Source organism: Phacochoerus africanus, chromosome 2 (genome assembly GCF_016906955.1).
Source record: "Phacochoerus africanus isolate WHEZ1 chromosome 2, ROS_Pafr_v1, whole genome shotgun sequence".
Taxonomy (NCBI): domain Eukaryota; kingdom Metazoa; phylum Chordata; class Mammalia; order Artiodactyla; family Suidae; genus Phacochoerus; species Phacochoerus africanus.
In genome coordinates this window covers 220,650,970-220,675,037 of record NC_062545.1, presented here as the reverse complement: position 1 = coordinate 220,675,037, position 24,068 = coordinate 220,650,970, and the positions used below count along the sequence as shown (strand labels likewise).

At 35.6% G+C, this 24,068-nt stretch overlaps 1 protein-coding gene across 4 annotated transcripts in view; it reads right to left on the bottom strand.

The window, feature by feature from the left end:
• The window catches only part of RFX3 (regulatory factor X3), a 295,181-nt gene that overhangs the window by 101,143 nt on the left and 169,970 nt on the right, over positions 1-24,068 (bottom strand). For all 4 annotated transcript variants that reach the window (XM_047767697.1, XM_047767698.1, XM_047767700.1 and 1 more), the window contains one exon: positions 14,926-15,023. In XM_047767697.1, the coding sequence (XP_047623653.1) occupies positions 14,926-15,023 (98 nt within the window). The remainder of the gene's footprint in view (positions 1-14,925; positions 15,024-24,068) is intronic.

Sequence of the window (24,068 nt, the reverse complement as noted above, 5' to 3'; positions counted from 1 at the left end):
ACATATGAATCTTCTGCTGCTACTGGGGCGTTCCTTACACTTTAGCTAACAGTTTAATAGCACCCTACTCTTCTCCCCTCTTACTCAGAATGGGATGTGCAGAAGATATACTTGCAATGGTAAAGAAAGAAAGAAAGATGGAAAAGATGAGACTATTTTAGAGGATACTTACGATTACACACTTAGATTTTAGAAGTTCTATGATCATAGAAGTTTTAACTCTATCATAAGAGAACCATTCCAAGGGATTTAAATCACTCTATCTTTTGGGCATGACTCCTTTAAGTAAATAGTCCTCAGTGAACAAGAGTAATGCAAACATATCATGGATATATAAAATCTATATCTGTAGCCCTCAAGTCAGTATAAAAATATGGTAGCAAAGAGCTTTGATTTTCACACTTTCTCCTTATTGGAGATGATTCATTAGCTAAAAAAAAAAAAAAAAAAAAGAGCAAAGAACAGGAGAAGAGTTTAAGTCACTAAAGAGTATGCCTAATCCATAAATTATGTTCATTACTTAATCATAACCCATGGGACTGAGAAGAAGGCTTGATGACTGTATAAACTCACACTGTGATAAAGACTGGCAATTTCTATGGGAAAAAAGACACAATTACATTAGGAAATGAAGTGTCACGAATTGTTGCTGAGTTTTGTCTCTGACACTTATATACTTGCAATGAGAAATAGAAGAGACTTTTAAACACTGGGTTGGGTGATAGAGGCTGACCATAATGTCCTTAGTCTTAAGGATAAGAAGATAAGCATTAACCATTTGTTGGAGGCCTGCTGGAACCAGAGCTAGAGTCCTGCACAGATAACTCCTAAATGTCTTTTTAGTTCTAAATGCTCGAAGCTCATGAATAAATACTGAAGAATTTACATTAAATAAATAAATAAATAAATAGGAAGTACCAACAGTTCTTTCTTAGGCACTAGATATAATAACTCTTTAATTCTGATACCTAAAATAGGTTTGCCTTTTGTATTGTATGATGGATACATATGAGTTATTGCTTGCATGCTATTTTCCCCAGAATTTTCTAAAATATTTGTTTGAGAAAAATACTCATTTTTGGCATATCAGATTGAAAGCAGCTAACTAGTTCCAACTGTACACTCCTAAAACAGCTAAGTTCCCAAGCAATTCCATGTATATTTGAAAAATGTTGCTGTGTTCCTTTTGTTTGTTGTTTACTGATTGCCACAGACTGTTATGAAAATCATGTGTCATATTATTCTATAGCAGAAGAGAAATCTTTCCATTGTCCTGCATATGTATCAAGTAATGAATGCAAACACATGGATATGTGCATACTTGCTGACAGAGGCTTCTTCATAGCTGACTCTATTATAAGGTTCTATGTAAATGCCAGGACTGATCCATAGAATTCAGTAAATTAGTTCTGTTTGCATCCCAGCATGCCTCAGCATATACCTTGGCTAAGCACGACCCTGAATATTCTTTGCTTGCTTATTCATAGGATGATTATGTCAACTTATTTTAGCTATAACCAATTCTTCTACATTCTTTATCTTCAGGAGTTTTATCCACAAGTCCAGATGTGTAATATCTCTAAATTTTGTATTTTACCTAGATCTTGAATATCCTCTCACCAATAAGCTAGTCAACTACAAAAATCAAGCAATGGTATGAAAAGAGTAAATTAAGGAAGCAAAATATCTTGCAAGTTTCACACCATAAAATTTACTATGAAGATAAAATACAGTGATGTTGGTCATTTTAATATCTTATACTGGTACACTGTTTTATTGCTTTCAGCTACTCTGCACACATCCTTTTAACAAATATTTACTTAGCATCTATCCAAAAGGATATGACCTCTACTGTCATAAGGGCTACATAACATAAGGTCAAAAATAAAAAAGGAGATAAGATAATTATAAATGTTCTTCAGTCTGTGGAAGAGAAAGACAGAATATTAAAGTGGAATAAATACAAGGGCACATACTGGATACAGTAACCAAGGAATGTTACCTCCAAAGAAAAGACATTTAGGCTGAGACTAAAAGATGAAAAGGAGTCAGTCCTATGGAAAACAAGAAGAAAAACAGATGGGGAAGATAGTGTAGCATGTGCAAAAGCCATGACACAGGTAAGAGTCTGGTATTTAGGAAGAAATTAGAAGTCTAGAATGGTTTTTTAAAATGAACAAGAAGGATATCAGAAAGAGATGAAATTTTATTATTAGCACCACACTCAAACCAACGGAGCTAACTGGCCCTTAGGAGATGAAATTTCAAAAGTAGGTAAAAACTGGAGTTCCCATTGTGGCTCAATGGATTATTGTCGTGAGGCATGTTTCTACAATATTTTCTTAGCCTCTTTGCTGAAAACTCCATCTTGTCCTGCCTTACTTTACCCCACCTTCCTGCTTGAAAAACAGTCTCAGTGCTGGTGAATGACTTAAGCTTAAGCACAAAGACCTAAAGGCATAAGTTATTCATAGGGTCAGTTGAATGAGGACATAATGCACTGGTCTAGGCAGAAGGACCTGTGCAGATTGGCACACCCTTTGCACAGCATGATATGTCCTCCTCCTCTTAAGAACAAAAGAAAGAGGAGCCTTATGGCCCCAAGAGGTTTATGAGGGGTGGTAGCAGGATACGCATTAGCAAGGAGAACCAAAGTACAAACCTAGGCACTCTGGGTTGCTGCAGATAGGCATTGTCTGCAGAAGCACAATGATGATTCTCCAGAATGCTGTGCATAGATAGCTGACACCAAACTTCCTCAAAATGCTAATGACTGTTAAATGCCTAAAGGTCAGAGTAAAAGTTTGATCAGCAACCGGCTATGTGACTTTTAAAATAACTTAAAAAAACCTATATCCTACACCTACAACCCCCTCCTCACTTGACGTAATCCTCAAGAGCACAATAAAAGCAGTGTGGTTTCTTGAGGCAGTGCTCTTGGTCCCTGAGACCTTGAGTCCCCCAGTTTCCACCTTTACTTAAGGTAAAAGTCTCTGTGTTTTGTTTTATGTTAACTTTTTTCCTAAGTTTCACAGCACCCTTCCTTTAGCACCATCCTGCTGAGCTGGTCCCGGCAGATTATGAACCTGACTAGTATCCACAGGATGCAGGGTTCAATCCCTGGCCTTGCTCAGTGGGTTAAGGATCTGGCATTGCTGTGGATGTGGCTCGGATGCCATATTGCTATGGATATGGTGTAGGGTGGCAGCTGCAGCTCCAATTTGACCCCTTGCCTGAAACTTCCTTATGTTCTAGGTGTGGCACTAAAAAGACCAAAAAAAAAAAAAAAAGGAAAAACTAAAAATGTAAGTAGTGTTAAGAATTTTTTTAAAACTGTGGGTCACAATAGCATTATAAAAAAGAAAGTGACGTGACTAGACTAGACAACATCAGGACATATTACATCTAGTAAGAATAAGAATTATTTTGAGAAAGTATGCTTCTATCATATGCACATATGGTATGTGTGTGCACACCTACATGTGCATATATGTATTCAGCTGTGTAAAAATTGTGCATCTAACTTTCTCACTGTGGATGGTAGTTTTAAAAGCCTGAAAGACATCACTGCAGACAATGGCAAGAAGTCTGGATACTGTTTAAAGCTGAGACGGGAGTTAGGAGGCGTGGGTAGAGGGAGGTAAGGCAATGTTCCAGCCAAAGAAACAACCAGAAGAGAGGCCCGAGGCAGGAGGGGGTGACAGGAAACCATGAGAAAAGGGAGTGGCAAATACAACACAATGTTACAGAAAGGTCATGTGAGATGATTCTAAAACATGTTCATTAGATATGATGATAGGAGGTGATCTATTGCAAGGTGTTTCCATGTAGTGATAGCAATATGTATCTGATTGGACTAGACTGAGGAAATAAGTAACTTAAGGCAGCCAGAATGAACAGGTTTTAAACACTTTCAGGACGTTTGGGAAGGAGAATTTGAAAACTGGGAGAATTCTTGTTAGAGACTGAGAATAGATCTCATGTAATCTACATCAAGTGAGAATGACATCAGTCAGGAATTGTTACCCTTCGTGATCAGAACCGAGCTGTAGCAAGAGCAGACAGCATTTGAGATGGTTGTGATTGTTGCTGTGCTTACTAGATGACTTCTATGGTGTGATTTTGTCTATAGTCTGGCTGCTGTTTAACAAAGCTTGTACAACTCTTTTTTTTCAGCCTGATTTTCCACACTTACTAGAAATTCTAAGTCATAAATATCTTGCAATAAATTCTGTTTTGCTTAAATAAGACAGACTTGGTTTCTGCTGCTTGAAACCAAGAACTCTGCCTTAAATAGTTTCCCATCATATAGTTTTTATGTGAGTCACCAAAGCCCTGCACAGAAGTAGCTAGATTATTCAAAATCTTCAACAAATCACAATCATGTGATATATAATCTTTGCTTGGCTAGCACGCACTACTTCTTTGAGTTTTGAAATTGATTGTCTCTTGAATGTTCCAAGTCAGATTGAAGGCAGGAGAGCGATGACATGACCATTTTGTGAATGACACCAAAGGGTGAAATAGTAATTCAGAAAGGAATGCAAGTGAACGGACATATGAGATTATTATCCAAGAATGAAAAACAATAAATTAAATATAAAGTAATAAATATTAGTATCACCAATAAAAATTTGCTTTGATTCAAATTCAGAAGACATACTTATTTCTGCTAATTTCAACTGCTAAAACAGTAAGTGAAAATTAAAGCATTTATTGAGCTGTTACCACAGCAGCTAGGGAGGAAATACAAGAGATGAATGTTAAAAATCAAAAATAATTCTTGCAATAACTAATTGAGCTTTCTCATTCACATTCAGTATTTTTAATATATATGTTGTTAATATACAAAGTGGTGAAGTCATAACTTTAAATTATCATTACATAAAGATATCTGGACAATTACACTTTACTTTGAATTTCAATTCTTTATTTGTATACCATAGATTAGCGATTCTCACACTTTAGCGTACATCAGAATCATCTAAAGAGCTTGTTAAAGCACAGATTGCTGGACTCTACTCCCCAAATTCCTGATGCAGTAGAACAGGGCTAGACAGCTAAAGGTGGTATTTCTAACAAGGTTGGCATTTTTCAGATGAGTTCCATGCTGCTAATCTGAAGAACACATTTAGAGAATCACTCCACTGGAGGATATTAAAAATGTGAAGACCAACTTGCACAGAAATAAGAAAAAAAAAAAGTGCTATCTCACAACTATTAGTTCTTTTAGTCTATTTGAGGTTTTTTCTTTTTAAAGTCAAAGTCTACAATTGTAAAAGAAGTTTCATATTCTGTGGCAGCTATCCATGAAAGCATGACCAAAATTTCCATTCACTGCTGTAATATTTTTTGAAACATACCAAAAAGTAAACATAATAAGTACATATACAGAGTTCTCTTGTGGTGCAATGGATTAAGGATATAGCATTGTCCCTGCAGCAGCTCAAATCACTGCCATGGTGCAGGTTTGATCCCTGGCCTGGGAACTTCCACATGCCACTGGCCCAGCCACAAACAAATAAATAAATAAATAAGTACATATACAGCTCATGTGCCCTGATAACAGAAATCAGGGCAGTAGATATGGACTTAAATCAACTTTGGCAGAAATGACATCATGAAAGATTTAGACCAAAGTTACTGAACTACATTTACAAATAAGAAAAACTGGGTTGGATCTAACGATAGTTCTATTTTTAATTTTTTGAAGAATTTCCATATTGTTTTTCATAATGGCTATACTAATTTACATTCCTACCAATAGTTCACAAGAGTTTCTTTTTCTTCACATTCTCTGCAACATTTGCTACATCCTGATATTTTAATAATAGCCATTCTAATGGGCATGAGATATTACCTCACTGTGGTTTCCATGTGCATTTCCCTGATGATTAATGATGTTGTGCAACGTTTAATGTTCTTTATGTCATATATATGTCTTCTTTGGAAGTGTTTATTCTGGTCCTCTGAACATTTTAATCCAATTATTTGTGGATTTTTTGCTTGTTCTTCTTTTGTTTTACAATTGAATTGTGTGAGTTCCTTATATATTTTGGATATTAGCCAATTATCAGACATATGGTATGCAAATATATTCTTCCATTTGGTAGGTTATCTTTTCATTGTGTTGATATTTTTCTTTGCTGTGCAAAAGGTTTTTAGTAGTCCTACTTGTTTATTTTTGCTTCTGTTGCCTATGCTTTTGGTATCAAATCCAAAAATCATCTCCAAGACCAATGTCAAGGAGTCTATGTTTCCTCTGAGTTTTAAAGTTTCAGGCCTTACATATAAATCGCTAACCTATTTTGAGTTGATTTTTGTGAGTGGTATAAGATAACGATCCAATTTCATCCTTTCGTATGTGGATACACAGTTTTCCTAACACCATTTACCGAAGAGACTATCCTTTCCCCATTGTGTCTTCTTAGTGGACTATGCCTGCGTTTATTTCTGGGCTCTGTATTGTCTCATTGATCTCTATGTCTATTTTATAACTATCATATAATCCAACAATCCCACTTCTGGGTAAATATCTGAAGGAAATGAAATCACTATCTCAAAAGGATATCTGAACTCTCAAGTTCGCTTTAGCATTATTCATAATAGCCAAGACATGGAAATAATCTAAGTGTCTATTACACACACACACAATGGAATATTGTTCAACCATTTGCAAAAATATGGATGAAACTTGAAGGCATCATGCTAAGTGAAATAAGTCAGATTGAGAAAGACAAGTGCTGTATGAAATCACTCATATATAAAATATTAAAAATCAAACAATCAAATAGGAGAATGGTGTAGGAGCTGGGAAGTGGGAGAGATAAGGAGATGGTGGTCAAAGGATTCAAACTTTCACTTAGAAGATAAATAATTTCTGGCAAACTAATATACAGCTTAGTGGTTATAATTAATAATAGTGTATCATATACTTAGAAAGAAAAGAAAAGAAAAACTGAGCAACCATATACATGCGCACAAACTCAAAAATGCTTTGTACTGGAAAAAAATTAAAAAAAAAAATACCCTGAAACTTAGGAAAAAGAAAAGCTGTGTTATTTCTATGATTGTTAGAAGTATCTTAATTCAGTTCTATTCATTTTACCTTGTGTACTTTTTCTTGTGTATTCCAAGTAGCCTACCCCTGTGTCTCATCTGCCATTAAATGCTATTAATTCAGTTGGTTCAACAAATATAGATTGAGCGCCTATCATATATGACTGTTTCAGGTAGTAGAGAATGGGGAGCACACAAAGGTAACTGCCCTGGAGTTCCTGTTGTGGCTCAGAGGGTTGGAAACCCAACTGGTGTCTATGAGGATGCAGGATTGATCCCTGGCCTTGCTCAGTGGGTTGGGGATCAGGTGTTGCTGCAGGCTGTGGCATAGGTTGCAGATGAGGCTTGGACCTGGCATTTTTGTGGCTGTGTCATAGGCTGGAAGAAGAAGAAACAAAAAAGGTATCGGCCTACATTAAAGTTACTTTGTATGGGGAAAAGACAAATGAAAGCTAAGTTAAAAGTAAATAGTGGAGACTGACTGATAGTCATAAGTGTTGTAGAAGAAAGGTCTCTTTTAGGAAAAAATAGAGAAACACAGGCCATTGAAAAATTGTTTGGTCAATAATAGAATGAGGAGGAGCCAATAAGAGAGGAAAAAAAGAAGAATAAATAGAGTCAGAAAGGCCAAAAGGATAGAGTTGAATTGCTCTAGTTGACTAGCTGACTGCCTGTGATGGAGAAAATTTAATCTAGGAGAATATCTATTATATTTAACAACTGGAGGTCACCAATGACTGATAAGAGTAATTTCATTTCAATTTGGAGAGGAAAAACCAGCTTGGAAGAGAATGAAGAAGACGAGGTCAATCCTGAGAGGATTTGCTATAAAGAATAAAAGAGAAACTAGGAACTTGTTAGAGATGGATATGCTGTCAAGCGGAACTTTCAAACATGGATAAAAGCAGCTAAATTATGTGTGTATATTGTCGAGGCCAAACCAGTTGCTAAGTCCAGGCAAACAGGTGATATGGCCCATCCCCAAAGTCAGGCACACTGCTGCACAAAGGCAGTTTGGGACCTTGGAGCATTTCCTGGAGGCAAGTCTAAGTCTGACTCTTAGACTTGTTGGACTTGTCCCCTCTAGAACCTTTTGGCCACTACAAAGCTCCGCCTTTGTGAACCAGCCTTAGGATTCTGTAGCTGGGGGATATTACTCCTATCCTGAAAGTCTTTAATCTCTTGTGAAGCGCACTGCAGTGATTCCCAAGCTTTTCAAATGCATTTTCCCAACAAATATTTCTTACTTTACCTTCCAAATATTTGTTCAAGCAGATATTTTTTAAGTTTAACATTTGTAGTTAGGTTTATAAGAATAACTGTACTAAAAGTGAATATATTTTTTTCAGACAATATAAATTCCCCATTTTCTGATCTCATTACTCCATCCTCATCCTGAACCTGACCTAGTTATTAATTAATGCTTCTAACTACTAATCCTTATTTCACAGATGAGGAAATCTAGGTGCAAATATGTTACTCGCCTGATGTTAAACTGCAGTCAGTAGGAGAAATGACACTTGAACATGGGTGTCTGAAATGCATTTAAGAAAATTAATAATACAAAACATATATATATTTCCTTCATTTCCCTCCTTTTTAAAAAAAAAAAAAGGAGGGAAAAGGAGAGAAAGAGAAAATTTAAAAGTCTAAATTTTTGTGGAGTTCCCATCATGGCGCAGTGGTTAACGAATCCGACTAGGAACCATGAGGTTGCGGGTTCGGTCCCTGCCCTTGCTCAGTGGGTTAACGATCAGGCGTTGTCGTGAGCTGTGGTGTAGGCTGCAGACGCGGCTCGGATCCCGTGTTGCTGTGGCTCTGGCGTAGGCCGGTGGCTAGAGCTCCGATTCGACCCCTAGCCTGGGAACCTCCATATGCTGTGGGAGCGGCCCAAGAAATAGCAAAAAGACAAAAAAGAAAAAAAGTCTAAATTTTTCTAAGTGTTATGATGTAAAGTTATTCTGGACATCAAAACACTGGATATGAAAATGTCACAGAGCAAACTGCCCTTCATTTGCACCGTTTAATTCTACAAGTGGAAAAATATTAAAAAGGAACATAGGGCAGTCAAATAACAGCCTTTTCTCTTGGAAGCTATTTAAAATATTTAATGGTGAAAAATTACAAAATAGGAACTTTTTAATGTATTTTATCAATAGTCGAAGAACATTCTACATTCATAAAATAAATTTAACTATAAAAGTATAAGGTGGAATTTAAAAATACACATAAAGAGATTTATATGAACAATAGACTCAGTAGTAAAAGTTATGTCATAAAAACTCCCAAGTTTATTATCTATAGTAAGATATACAATAATATAATAGCATAATGTATAAAATTTACTAAAGACCTTTTTTGTTACTGGCCAACACACCCCCACAATCCTTCAAACAACTCATGATCAAAAGAACATTAGCTGCAGATCATTGGAAAGGAACGTGTGCTGAGAGTCAGAAATATGAATGCTAGACACTAACCTGTGGGAAAAAAATTGCACCTCTCTGAGCCTCAGTTTACTCATCTGTAAAGTGGAAAGATTAGAATAAATGACCTCCATGACCTTCACAAATCTGATATTCTGAGAAGCCATATTTGAACACCTTCCATTTGGAGAACTATGATGTGATTAATGAAGCAGGCTCTTCTCTAACTGCAGAGGACCTCAGCGCTCTCTTCCACAAAATGACAGTTCTCTTTTCAAGAGATTTCTAAGTAACCAGCCATATGTTACTGAAATCCAAATGGCAGGTGGATTCTTAAACTAGATCCTACACCAATCTGAAGTTGCATACCAGCAGAAGCAAAATGAAGAACGTAGGCACTCCATCTCAATTACAGAAATACCATAGAACTATTTCTTCTAAGCAGAAGGCATTTAAATGGTAATAAGAAAGCATAATTTTACCTGAAAATCATAAACCTTACTATTTCACTGAAAGACAAAATAGGAACTTGAAGAGTATCCCTTTTAAGGTTCTTTATTAATCATTTTAAAAGTACACAGAAAAGATAATTGGATGGCTTCAGAAAACACATTCAGAAACACGATTTTTAAGAAACGACTATTTAAAAAATATGAGTCCTACACACATGCTTATGGATTTAAAATATCTATTCCATGTCAATATATTAATAATGTACCACCTCCAAAAGTATACCATGTGATGTTATTAAATAATATTCAGATAAGAGTTCTGTGATTCAGTTTTTAAAACACCGCATTTCTTTCCTAGAGGATTTCTCAGAGACTTTAAAAAAACTAACAGAAATTTAGAATTCTCAAAAGAAATTCATGCAATGTTCCCATGCTTATGTAACTATAGAACTCTTTTATGGGGCTAACAGTTTAAGTTTGGTATAAATTCTCTATTGGTCTCGATGAGAAATCTATAATTTAAACAAAAAGATTATGAGAATGCTTCCTACCAGTCAAGTCTTATTGCAATGGATACCCATACAACGAACACCTTGACATTTTAAAACAATGATCACCTCTAAAGGGTAGACAAGTCTCAAAGAGCAGCTGATGTAAGAAAATAGTTTTAATTTCAAAAAAAGATTTCTTAATTTGGACATGATGTCTTTATCTCCACTTAGATTAATATGATGAAAGAGCAAATGAGGGAAGTATAAGTTAAAAAAGGAGTAAAAAGAAAAGAAAAAGAAAAAAATCATTTAAAAAATTGATTCAATTTCAATTGAATTGGACTCTTTCTACCTGGCATGCAGTATTTCCCAGCTAGTTTCATTACAGTATTCTAAGTCATGAGATTGTAAGAATTGTAAAAATCTGTAGCAATGGATGAGACTATGAACCAGCACATTAAAAAATATTCTTGGTAAAACTAATGTAAGGAAATATGCAAATGTGGGTTCCTACAGAAGCAATGATAAAAAGGAACAAGAATGAATAAGGCTACCTTCTCCTTTGAATAAAAAGCTACTCTAACACCAAGTGCTATAAAGCAGTCTCAGTTATTCACTTACTGACTCACATTTTTAAGCCTGTTTTGCTGCAGTAATTGTCCATATTCATAGCAAGAACCAGGTAAACACTTTAGTATCATCAAATTGTAATGATTACACATTTTCGTAAGTGATGACACATATCTGCGAGAACTATCACCACGTCTTGAGTGAGACGCCATGCATTATGCCTACTTGGCTTGTGGCTGCTGGTGACAGAAGCAACAGTGAACCGTACTTAACTAACCATTCACAGGCTGTAGGGCCATGTACTGGGTGCTTGAAAGTTCATGATAAAGGTCGGCATTCTTATCTCCTGAGAATATCAGTAACATAAAGCATTTATTATCTATCACACAGAAGTGGGAAAGTGACCATGATCCAAGTCAGGAATCAAACACTAGCTGGCTGTTAATCCAGTGTGGTGCAACAGAAGATATGGAATACTCTTTCCTAATATGCATAGAAGTGTATCAGATAAAAAGGACTATACAGACTCTAAAATGAACTTCAGAGTCAAAGACTCTACATAGTAAAATGTCAGCACTACAAAATTACAGAACGATTGGAACAGCTTAAGCTAAAAAAAATTTTTTTGTTATATTCAAAAAAACATGTTCTAGCTACTAAAATTTTGAGTATAATTCATGGCAACACAATGTTTCTTTAGTATATATGGAAATGATGCTACAGAATCTTTAGTCAAAAGTTGTACTGAGATTGAAATTGTAGTGAAAGGTTTTTAAGGATGCATCTTCTCTATCTTGACCAAGGGTGCACATTTGTGACATAATTAGCTGCAATTGAGGATGCAATCTGGGCTCACACAGACTGGATCAAAGCTAATTGGACTTTGTGGCAAATGAACTCATGACCTAGACCTCATTAGTCATGATCTAACCAACTGAGTTTGTGGGCCTAGAAAATACATGTTGGCAGGAGATATTTACTTTGAATTATTTCTGCACTTAAACAGGCCCTATAATTCTAAATAGTCAACTTTAGAGATGCTGTGTTTCTAAGGTTTTGTGAATGAATTCACTTATCTCACATTTACCTTCTATGTAGAAGACCCTAAGGTCATTGATAAAGCAGTTTTAAAAAGCACAAAGCAATATGCAGAATTCAAAATCACCAATAGGAGAGGAAAACACAAAAAACATTAAAAAATTACAGCACATAATTTTACAGTAATAAGTAAAATTTTTTATGATCCAAGCCATACCCACAACCTACACTGCAGCTTGCTGCAAAGCTGGGTCCTTAATCTATTGAGGGAGGACAAGGATAGAACCCGCATCCTCATGGATACTAGTTGGATACTTAATCCAGTAAGCCACAGCGGAAACTCCAGTAATAACTAATATTTATTGAGTGTTTACAACTTCTCGGAAGCTAAACAAAACTCTTTTGATAAGCTAAATACCTCCATGTTTCATAGATGAGAAAAGTGAAGCAGGTTGCGTACCTTTCACAAAGTCACACATTAGTAGTCACTTCTCTCTACCTTGAGGCAATGATCAAAGACTGTGACAGAAACTAGAGAATTAACTCTCTTAACACCCACTCCAACTGTCCTCTTTGCTTGCCACCATCTACCACATAGACATAAAAGCTACAAACCTGCATTCCTAGATTCCTCTGCAGCTGACTACTACTTTGTTACACAGTTATGGCCAATGACATATAAGCAAAGGTAGCTGGGTGTTTCTGGGGAAGCCTGTGTGTGTACATATTTTATACATGCATGTACACACACACACACACACACACTCTTACATGTATCCTCTTCCCCTTTCCTCTTCTTGCTGTCTGGAATATAGATGTGATGATTGTAACCAAAGAAGATTTACTACCATACCAGAAAATCTTGGACTTGATACTCCTGAGGTGCTAAACTGATGTCAGCAACGGACTAAGAGGAAGTACAGTTGTGGATGTTTCCAGAGGCTCATTTCCTGTCATCTTTAGGTAGCTTAGCACTAAGCTGGCTCAGCTGGTCTGAGTTAATCCTAATAGAAGAACAGACTGATGGAACTGAGCTTCAGAGGCACCCACTCCTCCTTTGTAAGAAAGCCATTTTTTTCTACTACTTAACCAGTTAATGTCCACTGCCCCTGCTCCCTAGAAATATGTAGCACTCTGGGAGCCAGAGACCTTCTACTGGAGCAGTTTTTATGGCACCAGTCTAGCTAGAGAGGTCTGCTTTATGCCAGTGTGTAAGATTTTCTTCAGTAAGACTTATTTTATATTTGTACCACAGAGTGCTTGTTATTTGTACAATATGCTACCTCCAGATTTCTTTTACCTGACAAAAATCAAAGCCCCAATTTGTTTAAAACCTCTATTTGTCAGATTGTCTTGGATTCTTAGTTGACAGAATGCTGTAATAAATGAAAAAATAAAATGTTACGGAATTGAAGAGTGATAAAAGCCCTCCAGTGAGGTCTTATAAGGCTTTACCTAGGATGTCTTTGAACTGGGAGAAAAAACTAGGTAGCAAATGGTACATGCTTGAACAGGTAGAGTGTATAATGCCTTTTTTTTTTTTGGTTTTTTTAGGGCCACACCTATGACAAATGGAGGTTCCCCAGGCTAGGAGTCGAATTAGAGCTGTAGCTGCCAGCCTACACCATAGCCACAGCAACACCAGATCCTGGACAAACTGAGTAAGGCCAGGGATCAAACCTTTGTCCTCATGGACACTGGTCAGATTCGTTTTGGCTGAGCCATGATGGGAACTCCTATAATGACTTTACTCTGGGGTTCTTGTGACAGATAGATCACAGGGAAGGATGAAGTGACAATACAACTGAGTGACTTCTAGCAGAATCTAGAATCTAAAAACCCATTTATTTTCCCTGATAGCATAAAGGTTCAAGCGGCATCTCTACTTTTTTCCTTGCTATAGATGTCAACAGTGGTTTGGATTTACAGTACAGACTCCAAAAGCAGGCTCCATGATGTCCTGGCCTCACACAACAGGTAAAAAAATATCCACAGTGTGTCTAAATACGTAAAGCATATAGATTCGCTAGGAAAACAAAAATTTACTGACCCATTATTATATGCCCGTCACCTAAAAAGATATAAGTAAAATAATAAAATGACAACAGTTTGCATTTAGGGAGAGTTCTTTGTATGATAAACATAAATAAGCATTCATGGCATGATGCTGGAAGAGAAAGTTTGGGTACAGTGCTGCCTTTACTGTACAGGGGAAGAATATGTTAACTGCAAAAGAGTCAGGGTCCAAGTCACAAAGGAGGGGGTGCTGTGTCAGTCTACAAAGATATCACTACACTGGGTATAGCAGCTTGAGAAGAAAAGAGAGAAGGCAGAGAATGACTCAGAGAAAACAAACCACAACTCCCAAAATACTGAGGCAAGAGAGGAGAATACTTGGCGAAACCTACACGGCCGGTTGTTCCTATAAAAGGTACAAGACGAAGTAGGGGAAGTAGGAAGGGGGAGAATCCCAAGGTGGAGAGTTGAAAAAAAACTCTTCTATTAACAGTAAGTAGCTTTATATTAGTTTACAGAAAACACAAACAAAAAAATCACCTTACTGACAAAAAGTATAGGTTTTATAAAATATTATTATAATATAGAAATCACCAACAAGGGGTAAGTTTTTCTCAACCTAGAGAAAACTATTAAATGGCATAACGATGTTCATAATTTAAAATATCCTTCCAAGGTTAAGTGAGAGGAAAATGAAAACATGTTCTTAATAATCATAGACGAAGCTCTACACGGCAGCTGAATTTCAAGAATTCTAGTAAAAAAATCACTGTAAAAGTAAGGAGACAATTTGGGATCAGTGGAAGGTGTCAGAAAGTATGTTACTTTTCTCTAACCGAGTGGGAGAATGAAAGACTGCACACATAGACTTACATTGCTCCATTGGTATAGACAGTATCGCTGCCTTCCACATACTGCACCTGAGCTGGATAGACATGCTGGACCTGCTGCACAGTCTGTACCTGCTGCACCTGGAGAGCAAATATGAGGATCTTGGTGAGAGGCAGATATGATAGAATGAAGATACAGCATTAGATTTAATGCAGCAATTTCTCTAGGGTGTTAATAAACATGAACATGTTTTATGATGAAATCTATTAGACTCATGCTAATTTCAAGCTGGTTCATGCTGGGTCCAAATCAACTGCAGCATTTATGCTGAATAAATTCTTTAACATTCCTGCAGGTCTATATGTTTATATACATTTCAAATATTTAGGATGAAAATTCTGAAAAGTTCCACGCTTACTTTGATGACATGAAATTCTCTTCACCTGGTTTGTGAATGCTAAATTTATTTTTATTTTTATTTATTTTTATTTTGTCTTTTTGCTTTTTCTAGGCATATGGAGATTCCCAGGCTAGGGGTCTAATTGGAGCTGTAGCCACTGGCCTATGCCAGAGCCACAGCAGCACGGGATCCAAGCCGCGTCTGCAACCCACACCACAGCTCACGGCAACACCAGATCCTTAGCCCACTGAGCAAGGTCAGGGGTTGAACCCACAACCTCTGGTTCCTAGTCGGATTCGTTAACCACTGCGCCACAACAGGAACTCCCTAAATTTAGTTTTTAATTAAAGAAATTCATGAAGGGAAAGTTTAAACACCTGAATATAGGAAAAATACTACAATAAACCCAATGTACTCATCATCCAAGATGAATAACTATCACCAGACCTTCTCCTTTAACTCCTCAAAGGATTATTTAAAAGGGCAGACCTCATATCATTTCACTGGTAATATTTCATTTTTTTCCTAAGAGAAAAGAGCTACTTTTAACATGAACACAATATTAACACACAAATAAAAACTGAAGATTCCTTAATATCATATAAAATCCAGTGACTTTTCAAATTTCTCTAATTATTCCAATATCTTCTTATAGATGGCTTATTTAAATCGTATCAAAACTAAGTCTACATGTTACTTTTGGTTGATATTTCCTATCTTTCTCTTCTATTTTCTAACAGTTTCCCATCCTTTTTTATACCTTGACTATCAGTTATTGAAGAAGTTGGATTATTTATCTTGCAGAATTTCTAGAATGCTAGATTTGGCTGATAGCATCCCCGAGATATAACTTAATAAATTCCCCTATCTCCTGAATGTCCTATAAACTGTCAGTTAGATAGAGAGCCTTGAATAGGTTCAATTTTTTAAAAGCTGTGTGCTTCCTACTGTATTGTATAAGTTGTCATAGAATAGCTGGTTGTCTCTCTTTCTGCAATATTATTTGATCAGGGGGTTCAGGTGCTGTCAGCTGGATCCATTGATTATAATGTTTCCTATCCCTGTTTTACCTAAGGATAGCACTTGTTAATTACGACAGTTTTCTAGAGATATTATCTCAGAAGACTGTCTAGAGATATTATTATTTTTTCTTTTTTTGGCTGCCTCAGGCATATGGGGTTCCCAGGATCAGATTCAAGCCACAGTTGCAACCCATACCACAGGCACAGCATTGCTGGATCCTTTAACCCACTGTGCCAGGCTGGGAATCAAACTTGCGTCCTGGCACTGCAGAGATGCTGCTGATACCACTGTGCCACAGTGGGACTCCTAGAGATATTTCAACTATAAAAGTTACAATCTTATGGTAATTTGATTCTGTTATTCCTCTTCATTCATTATTAGTCTTCCATAAAATAATTCCTCTCATTAATTATTTTGTTACTGTGAAGAAGAGTAGGATAAATATACAGTTCATTATTTACCAGTACACAAAATCATGATTTTTTCCCCCTTAGCTCCCTCCCCAAGGTGAGAAATGTGGTTTTTACTTTGATTGTGCTTATATGCTTATGATTCTTAGCTTTTGAACATACTTGTATTTGATGTTTTTTAAACACAGTAGTCATTTCTTTTCCTAAAATTCCTCCTTCAGAGGGCGTACCTTTTGACATGACCACAATAACTCCCATGCTTTCTGTTGTGATAATGTGTTCCAGACCTATCTCTTACATTTCCTGACCTAGTTCTGGAATCAACCATTTCTTCAAAAAGCCCTGTTTATTATTTAGGCATAATATAAATATGTAAAAGCTGTTTGGGAAAACAATATATTAACAGGAAACCTGTCTGACAACTTTATGATTTCTTCTACAGAAATAGTCACCATCCAAAGAGTTGCTGTACAATATTATTTTTAAACATACAGTTTCTAAGAGCAAGAAGGTAGGAAGAAGAGCATAATGATTGTGAAATGTGAGGTAATTAAATTATGGGAAAACCATTCTGTGGAATATATAAAGTCAATGTTAAAGAATAAAGTAAAAAAAAAAGGAGTTTTCATTGTGGCGCAGCGAAAACAAATCTGACTAGGAACCATGATGTTGTGGGTTTGATTCCTGGCCTCGCTCAGTGGGTTAAGGATCCCGCGTTGCTATGAGTGTAGGTTACAGATTCAGCTTAGATCTGGCGTTGCTGTGGCTCTGGAGTAGGCCGGCAGCTGTAGCTCTGATTAGACCCCTAGCATGGGAACCTCCATATGCCACGAGTGCGGCCCATAAAAGACTAACGACAAAAAAAAAAAAAAAGAATAAAGTAAGATTGATTGATATGTACTTTAAAAGCAAGATCTCTAAGAAACATATTTTAAGTGAAAAAGTTAATGCTGTTGAAAAATACAGTAATTTGATTTATATGTATTTTGATTTATATGTAATTTGATTTATATGTATATATCTGCATATATGGGCCTATTTTCATATAAAAGAGAATAGAAAGATGCATATCAAACTGTGGACAAAATATGCAAAGCAATGTTTTCAGCCATTTCACAGAAGATATCATAAAATTATGATCCTTAAAAAAGGGAAATAAATAAGATGAACCCTACAAAGACCTTGGATTTTTGATCTGGATGCAATCAGGATACAGAGGAGGAACAGAGAAACCAATTAGAGCATCAAGGTATCACTGAGGTAAAGAGATAGATACCGGAATTGGGAAGGCTGAGTCACCTAAAATTTGGGGGAAGTATCACGGAGGGTGTTAATCAGAGAAAGAGATTCAGAAATGTTCACAGAGATCCCCTTGAGTCTGATGCTGAACACTAAGAGCACATGTATAGGGTGCTGAGATGCTCAAGTTCTGACCAGTCATAGTGATATGACCTTACTGAACACCCAGGGCATTCTGTAGAAACACCAGTAGGGCAAAACCTTAGAGGAAACAAAAGAAGAACAAATGGAACAAATAAAAAACAACAAGAAGTTAGAGTTAAATGTAGCTATATCTATAATTACACGCAATGCATAAGATTTAAATCTTGATTGTCATAATGGGTAAAAATGTAAAATCTAACTATACATGCTCCACCAGAACACACTTTAAATATACAGAGAGATACAGGTTAAAAATAAAAGGATATGAAAAGACAGCCTTTGCAAACACAAATCATAAGAAAGACAGAGCTGTTACATTAATATCATTCAAATTAGACCTCAAGGCAACATATATTACTCAAGGATAAAGAGGGAAATTTCATCAATAAAAGTATCAAGAAATAATACATTTAATATATATCCTATATGTCTTTTCATCTAAGAATAGTTCCTAAATAACATGAAGCAAAACCTGAAATAATCAAATGTTCTTAATTGATTTCCTTTGTGGGGGCCAATATGGTATGGTGACAAATTCAGTTAATTCCTAATTGGGAGAACTGATTTTAAGTCTTTTAAAAGGACTTTGATTAATTAAAAATACTTAATTAATAAGACTGATCTTAAGTCTTCATGCTTACATTGCTATTTATATATTGAGATAGTCAATTCACCTCTTTAAGTAATAATTTTTTGTATTATAATAAAAATTGTATCTTCTCGATAAGGGATTTTTGTAACAACTGAAAACCATTAAATGCATATATAAAGCACGGCCTATGCATATATGATAATTTTAAGAAAACCTGAATAATGAGAAACATTATCAAAAATCTTCAAAATAAGAATCTGATCTTCTGTATCTGTGTGATTTTCATCTTTATATTTCACTTGGTTTCAGCCATAAATATGCATAAGAAATGTTCATCAAGGGTTCCTTCAAAAAGCATGAGATTCTATAAAAGCAAAATGAAAGTCAGAAAGTGTCAAGAATCTTGGAAAAGAAGTCTGGATAGAGGCTGGCTAACTTATCTAGGAAAGCAATACATAAATATATCCCTTGATTACACTGACACTTTATAGGACAGGGTAAAAACAGGTCATAATTATTTTCATTATCTACCTGCAAATATTGTTAAGTTTATCATTAAAGAACTGATAGCAGAAGACCAAATTAAACACTGAAAGTACTGAATTATAGCATATTTTAGAGGTAACACAATTTTCATTAGTATCCTATATGTATGGATTGTCTACCAATCATTAGAAACTGAGCCAAAGAGGCCTATGAAACAATTTAGTGATGAGAAATGGAAATGAACAAAGCATCTATAGTTTGTCTCAAGGGTATGATGACAGAGGAGGAAGTAAAAGAGGGGTAAAAAAAAAGAAAAAGAAAAACGAAAGCAAAAATAACTACTTTATGTGTTTATGTCTCACTTCACCAATAAAAAGTTAAGATTCTTCAAGATTTTTATTTAGTTTTTAGTTGAGGGTTATTTGATTTTCTTTATTTTGGGGGGAAGGGAATAGTGGGGCTCTATTATTAGTAAAGGTGCAATGGAAAGCCAAAGAAATGCTCTCTTCTACTTCAGATTAAAATCATTCAGCTCCAGAAAGAGAGCTATGTCTATGGAATCATACTACAAAGACTTACAAATCCAGGCACAGGATGGAAGTGCAGAGATAGAGTTATATTTACTCTGTAATGAATTCCCAAAGATTCAACATGGTGTAAAGACACTGTAAATATTTATTGCTCAATAATTAAATAATGCTTTACACCTCGCAAAGAAAATGTCTGGTGAATATTTGTGAAGTTTATAGTATTCTAAATGTAGATAAATGTGGATATTCATCTAAACAAACAAACAAACAAAAAAAACAAGGAATGCTTATTATTCCAAAATGAAATTGCTGTGATTACTTTTAATACCCTTTAAAATATCATTAAAGACCAAAGGTATAAATTTTAAAGAAAGTTGTATGCTATTTTCTCTTTCCTAAAATAATTAACTGTGATTCACTTTGTTCAAATATTATTCAATATTGTTATGTTAAAGGTTAATTTCTGTTTAAATATTTATTAAATTTTTATCTATTATAAGTTTATTTTCTATTTTATTTTCCATAAAGTTCCTATTTAGTGTAGGAACTATTCAGGTAGCAATGCTGAAAGAGATGAGGAAACTAGAATTCTGTAGACATGTTATTACTGTTCCCAGTAACTGTATTTTCCAGCCATCTTTGTGAAATATATAAACTGTCACATTTTACTGCCTCCCCTATACAGGATCACAGGGGAGAAGAAAGAGATGATAAATAAACTAAGTAGGAAATAATTTTCTCCTAATTTCACTGTCTTTCCTCATGTTTCCAAAGAGAAAGGAACAAATACTTTTCACCAGCTGAATTTTAATAGACAACAAAATAGTGAAAACATGAACTGAAAAGAGACAGACAAAAGTGGAAATAACAGAAATAATCAACAATTTACACAATTAACTGTTCAATTAATAAAAATGACCTTGAGCTAATTTCAAAGGTTACCTTGTACATATCAGAATGTTGGTGGTAATGAAGTCTACCCATAGCAACATTCTCTACAAGAAATTTATCCATTCTTTGTCAACTGAAGGAAAAAACTATCCCCCAATATAAATATACGTAACAATGTATTTACATTCACAGACACTAAATGAATTAAACAGCTTAATACTCTGTTATTAATACATATATAAATGAAAGCACCTCTTATTACTATTCAAATGTAGTATAACAAATATATTTGCTGATTTTTGTGCATTTTTATAATTCTTATTATTTATAAAAGGAAGTGAGTACCAAAACATACTACATACCACAGGAAAATACGCTAGCTGAACAGAATCAATTAGCGTATTTTGAGGACAAATTTATACAATATGTTGTTTTGCATGTGCTTCAAGAAAAATAAAATGAATCACACTTCAAAACAGAAATCCTTTTCAATAGTAAGTGAAATCATTTTTAATTGTTAAGCCTATTAGTCAGCTAAGAACAATACTACTCTCTTTATAAAAACCTCTTTATTGTACACCAAGGTATTCTTTGCCTTTCTTGTACAAGAGCATTCCTTACACATTTGGTTGGCACCAAACACTTCAAATCTTCATACTTAGCACTATCAAAAACTGCATTAAGACGATTCTAACACACCCACAAGAGATATGAAAGAGCTCTTAGTGGATTAAAAACGTGGACTCTTAGAATAGCTATGTTAGGAGTTCCTGTTGTGGTTCAGTGGAAGCGAATCTGACTAGTATCCATGAGGACACAGGTTTGATCCCTGGCCTTGCTCAGTGTGTCAAGGATCCGGCTTTGCCGTGAGCTGTGGTGTTGGTTGAAGACACGGCTGGGATCTGGCGTTGCTGTGGCTGTGCCCTAGGCCAATGGCTACAGCTTAGATTCAGCCCCTAGCTTGAGAACCTCCATATGCTGTGGGTGCAGTCCTAAAAAGACAAAAAAAAAAAAAAAAGCAATGTTAGAGGCTGCTGTGTGACTGACCGACAGTGAAACAGAAGGAAAAGGTCCACGTGGAAACTGCTGTTATTAAAAGGGCAGAGGAGAAGTAAGACATCCAGAGTAGCAACAGAGAGTTAATTAGAAAAGCTACCTTGCAAGAAAAGAGAAGGAACATAACTAATTCAATATTTCTGGACCAGTAAAACCATAGGGAATTGAAGGAAATGAAGAAAGATAAGTCAAGTTCAACAGGTACAGTGTGAGAAAAAAAGATGCGACAAAAGAAAAGAGCATAAGGGAAAAACTAATTCCCTTTACAGGAACAAGTTATGGGTACAGAGATCAAAATCCTAAAATCATTTCTTTTCAATTTTGGTTAAAATTAAATTATCTATTACAATGCTATTTAATAAATCTTGCCACAAAAAAAATCTTAGAAATATTTTAAATGTTCAAAGTAATTTGCATGCACCTGATGTTTATACTTTATGATCACAAGGTCACAGTGAACAAAGAGCATGACTAAATGACAGGACAGGTTAGAAAAAAAAAATGTAACTTAAACTCTCTCCTTGTTTTTGCTGCGAAAAGAACAAGAAGATTCCCTACATCTTTAACGTTAATTTACAAAGTTCTCCCTGGGATATTCAGTGATAACCACAAAATTCCTGTTTAATCTTCTAAGACTGGTAGCCCTCTACTTCAAAGACTGTGATGAATGTAAACTACTAAAACCTGGGTATTGTTCATTTAATGACAGAATTCACTTTACATAGAAAATGGAATTTGTTCATTTACATTGTGAATTCATTCCCTTGCCCTGTGTTTGTTGACTCTCTCACTTACTTATAAATTATGTGGTTTCTTTTTTTCCCCAGAAACACTCTAGCGATATCTTTGGATATAACTTTCTTACAATAGAAATGATGCTTCTAACACATTCAAAACTAACAAATCACAAAGCCTGCTTCTTCAACAGGGTTAGAGTTAAACATAAAACTTACAGGAATTATTTACTAAAACTATGTGATTGCCAAAGGCAATCACAAGTTGTTAAAAAGGCAATTAACAAGTTGTTAAAAAAAGGTTACACTTGGCCTTGTGAAGGCCAATAATGTGTCCCAGCTCAGTCTCTCATACTTCTGACCATTTGATTTTTTCTTTTTAACTTTTTGCTGTTTAGGGCCACATCGGTGGTATATGGAGGTTCCCAGGCTAGGGGTAGAATTGTAGCTACGGCTGCCGACCTAGACCACTGCCACAGCAACCTGGGATCCAAGCTGTGTCTGCGACCTACACCACAGCTCATGGCAACCCCAGATCCTTAACCCATGAGCGAGGCCAGTGATCGAACCCACAACCTCATGGCTACTAGTCAGATTTGTTTCCACTGAGCCACAGTGGGAACTCCCCCTGACCATATGAAAATGAAGGAATCAACTGGGAATGAAATAGTTCAATAAATCAGCACTAACTGCCTACTATCTATCTTCCTGCAAATACCTGATTACTATCAAAGAGCAGGAAGTACATGGACAAAGTGAAGCAAGTTTCCAAAGACAAGAGGGGAAATGTTGCTGAGAGCAGGAACATGACTCAGAATAGATGTAGTTTATAATGATTTGTCAATGACAAATTCATTAGATATTACATAAAATATATAAACCTATTTTTGTGAGTCAAAAGGAACAAAGTAACAACTACTTCCTACAAATCAGGAACATTTTTTGCCTTGATTACAGCACTGTCTCAAACATCATTTCCCTTGGGGCCTAGCAGGACAGATCAATACTAAGATTCTCCTAAACTAAGTAATAATTTCTGGGGGAAGAAATTTACCAAATAACACTCTGGTAACCAGAAAGAGCAAATGAGCTCCGTAAACCAAGCTCATTGCAGTATTAGATGTCTTTGGAATGGGAGGCTCCTGTAGTCTTTCTAGTAATAAACGAAACTACAGAAACTTAGAATATCAATAAAGGTAAGCAGAATATCAGAAGATCTAACTCTGCCTAACATACATTTTGCAACTCTAGACTGACCATTAGAATATGAACTTTAACTGTCTTCCCTAGTGAGAATGCACAGATGCAGATATAACTTCCAATATCTATGGTAATGAGGCATATTTGCAGGAGAGTTGAGATGATGACTCCCTTGGGGTAAAGCACAGGGAATTAAGAGAATGAATTATTAAATGTATGTGCTTTGTAGTCAAACATTATAACCTAAAATAACAAAATTTCGTTATAGATGATTGTTAAACTAGTGCTAAAACTGTTACTAATAATCATATACATTACTATTTCATTTGTTCCTCACAGAAATTCTGAGATGAATTAAAGATGGTAGGCATTTTTGCTCCCATTTTATAAAGAATGTTATAAGTACAAAGACAGAGTGAC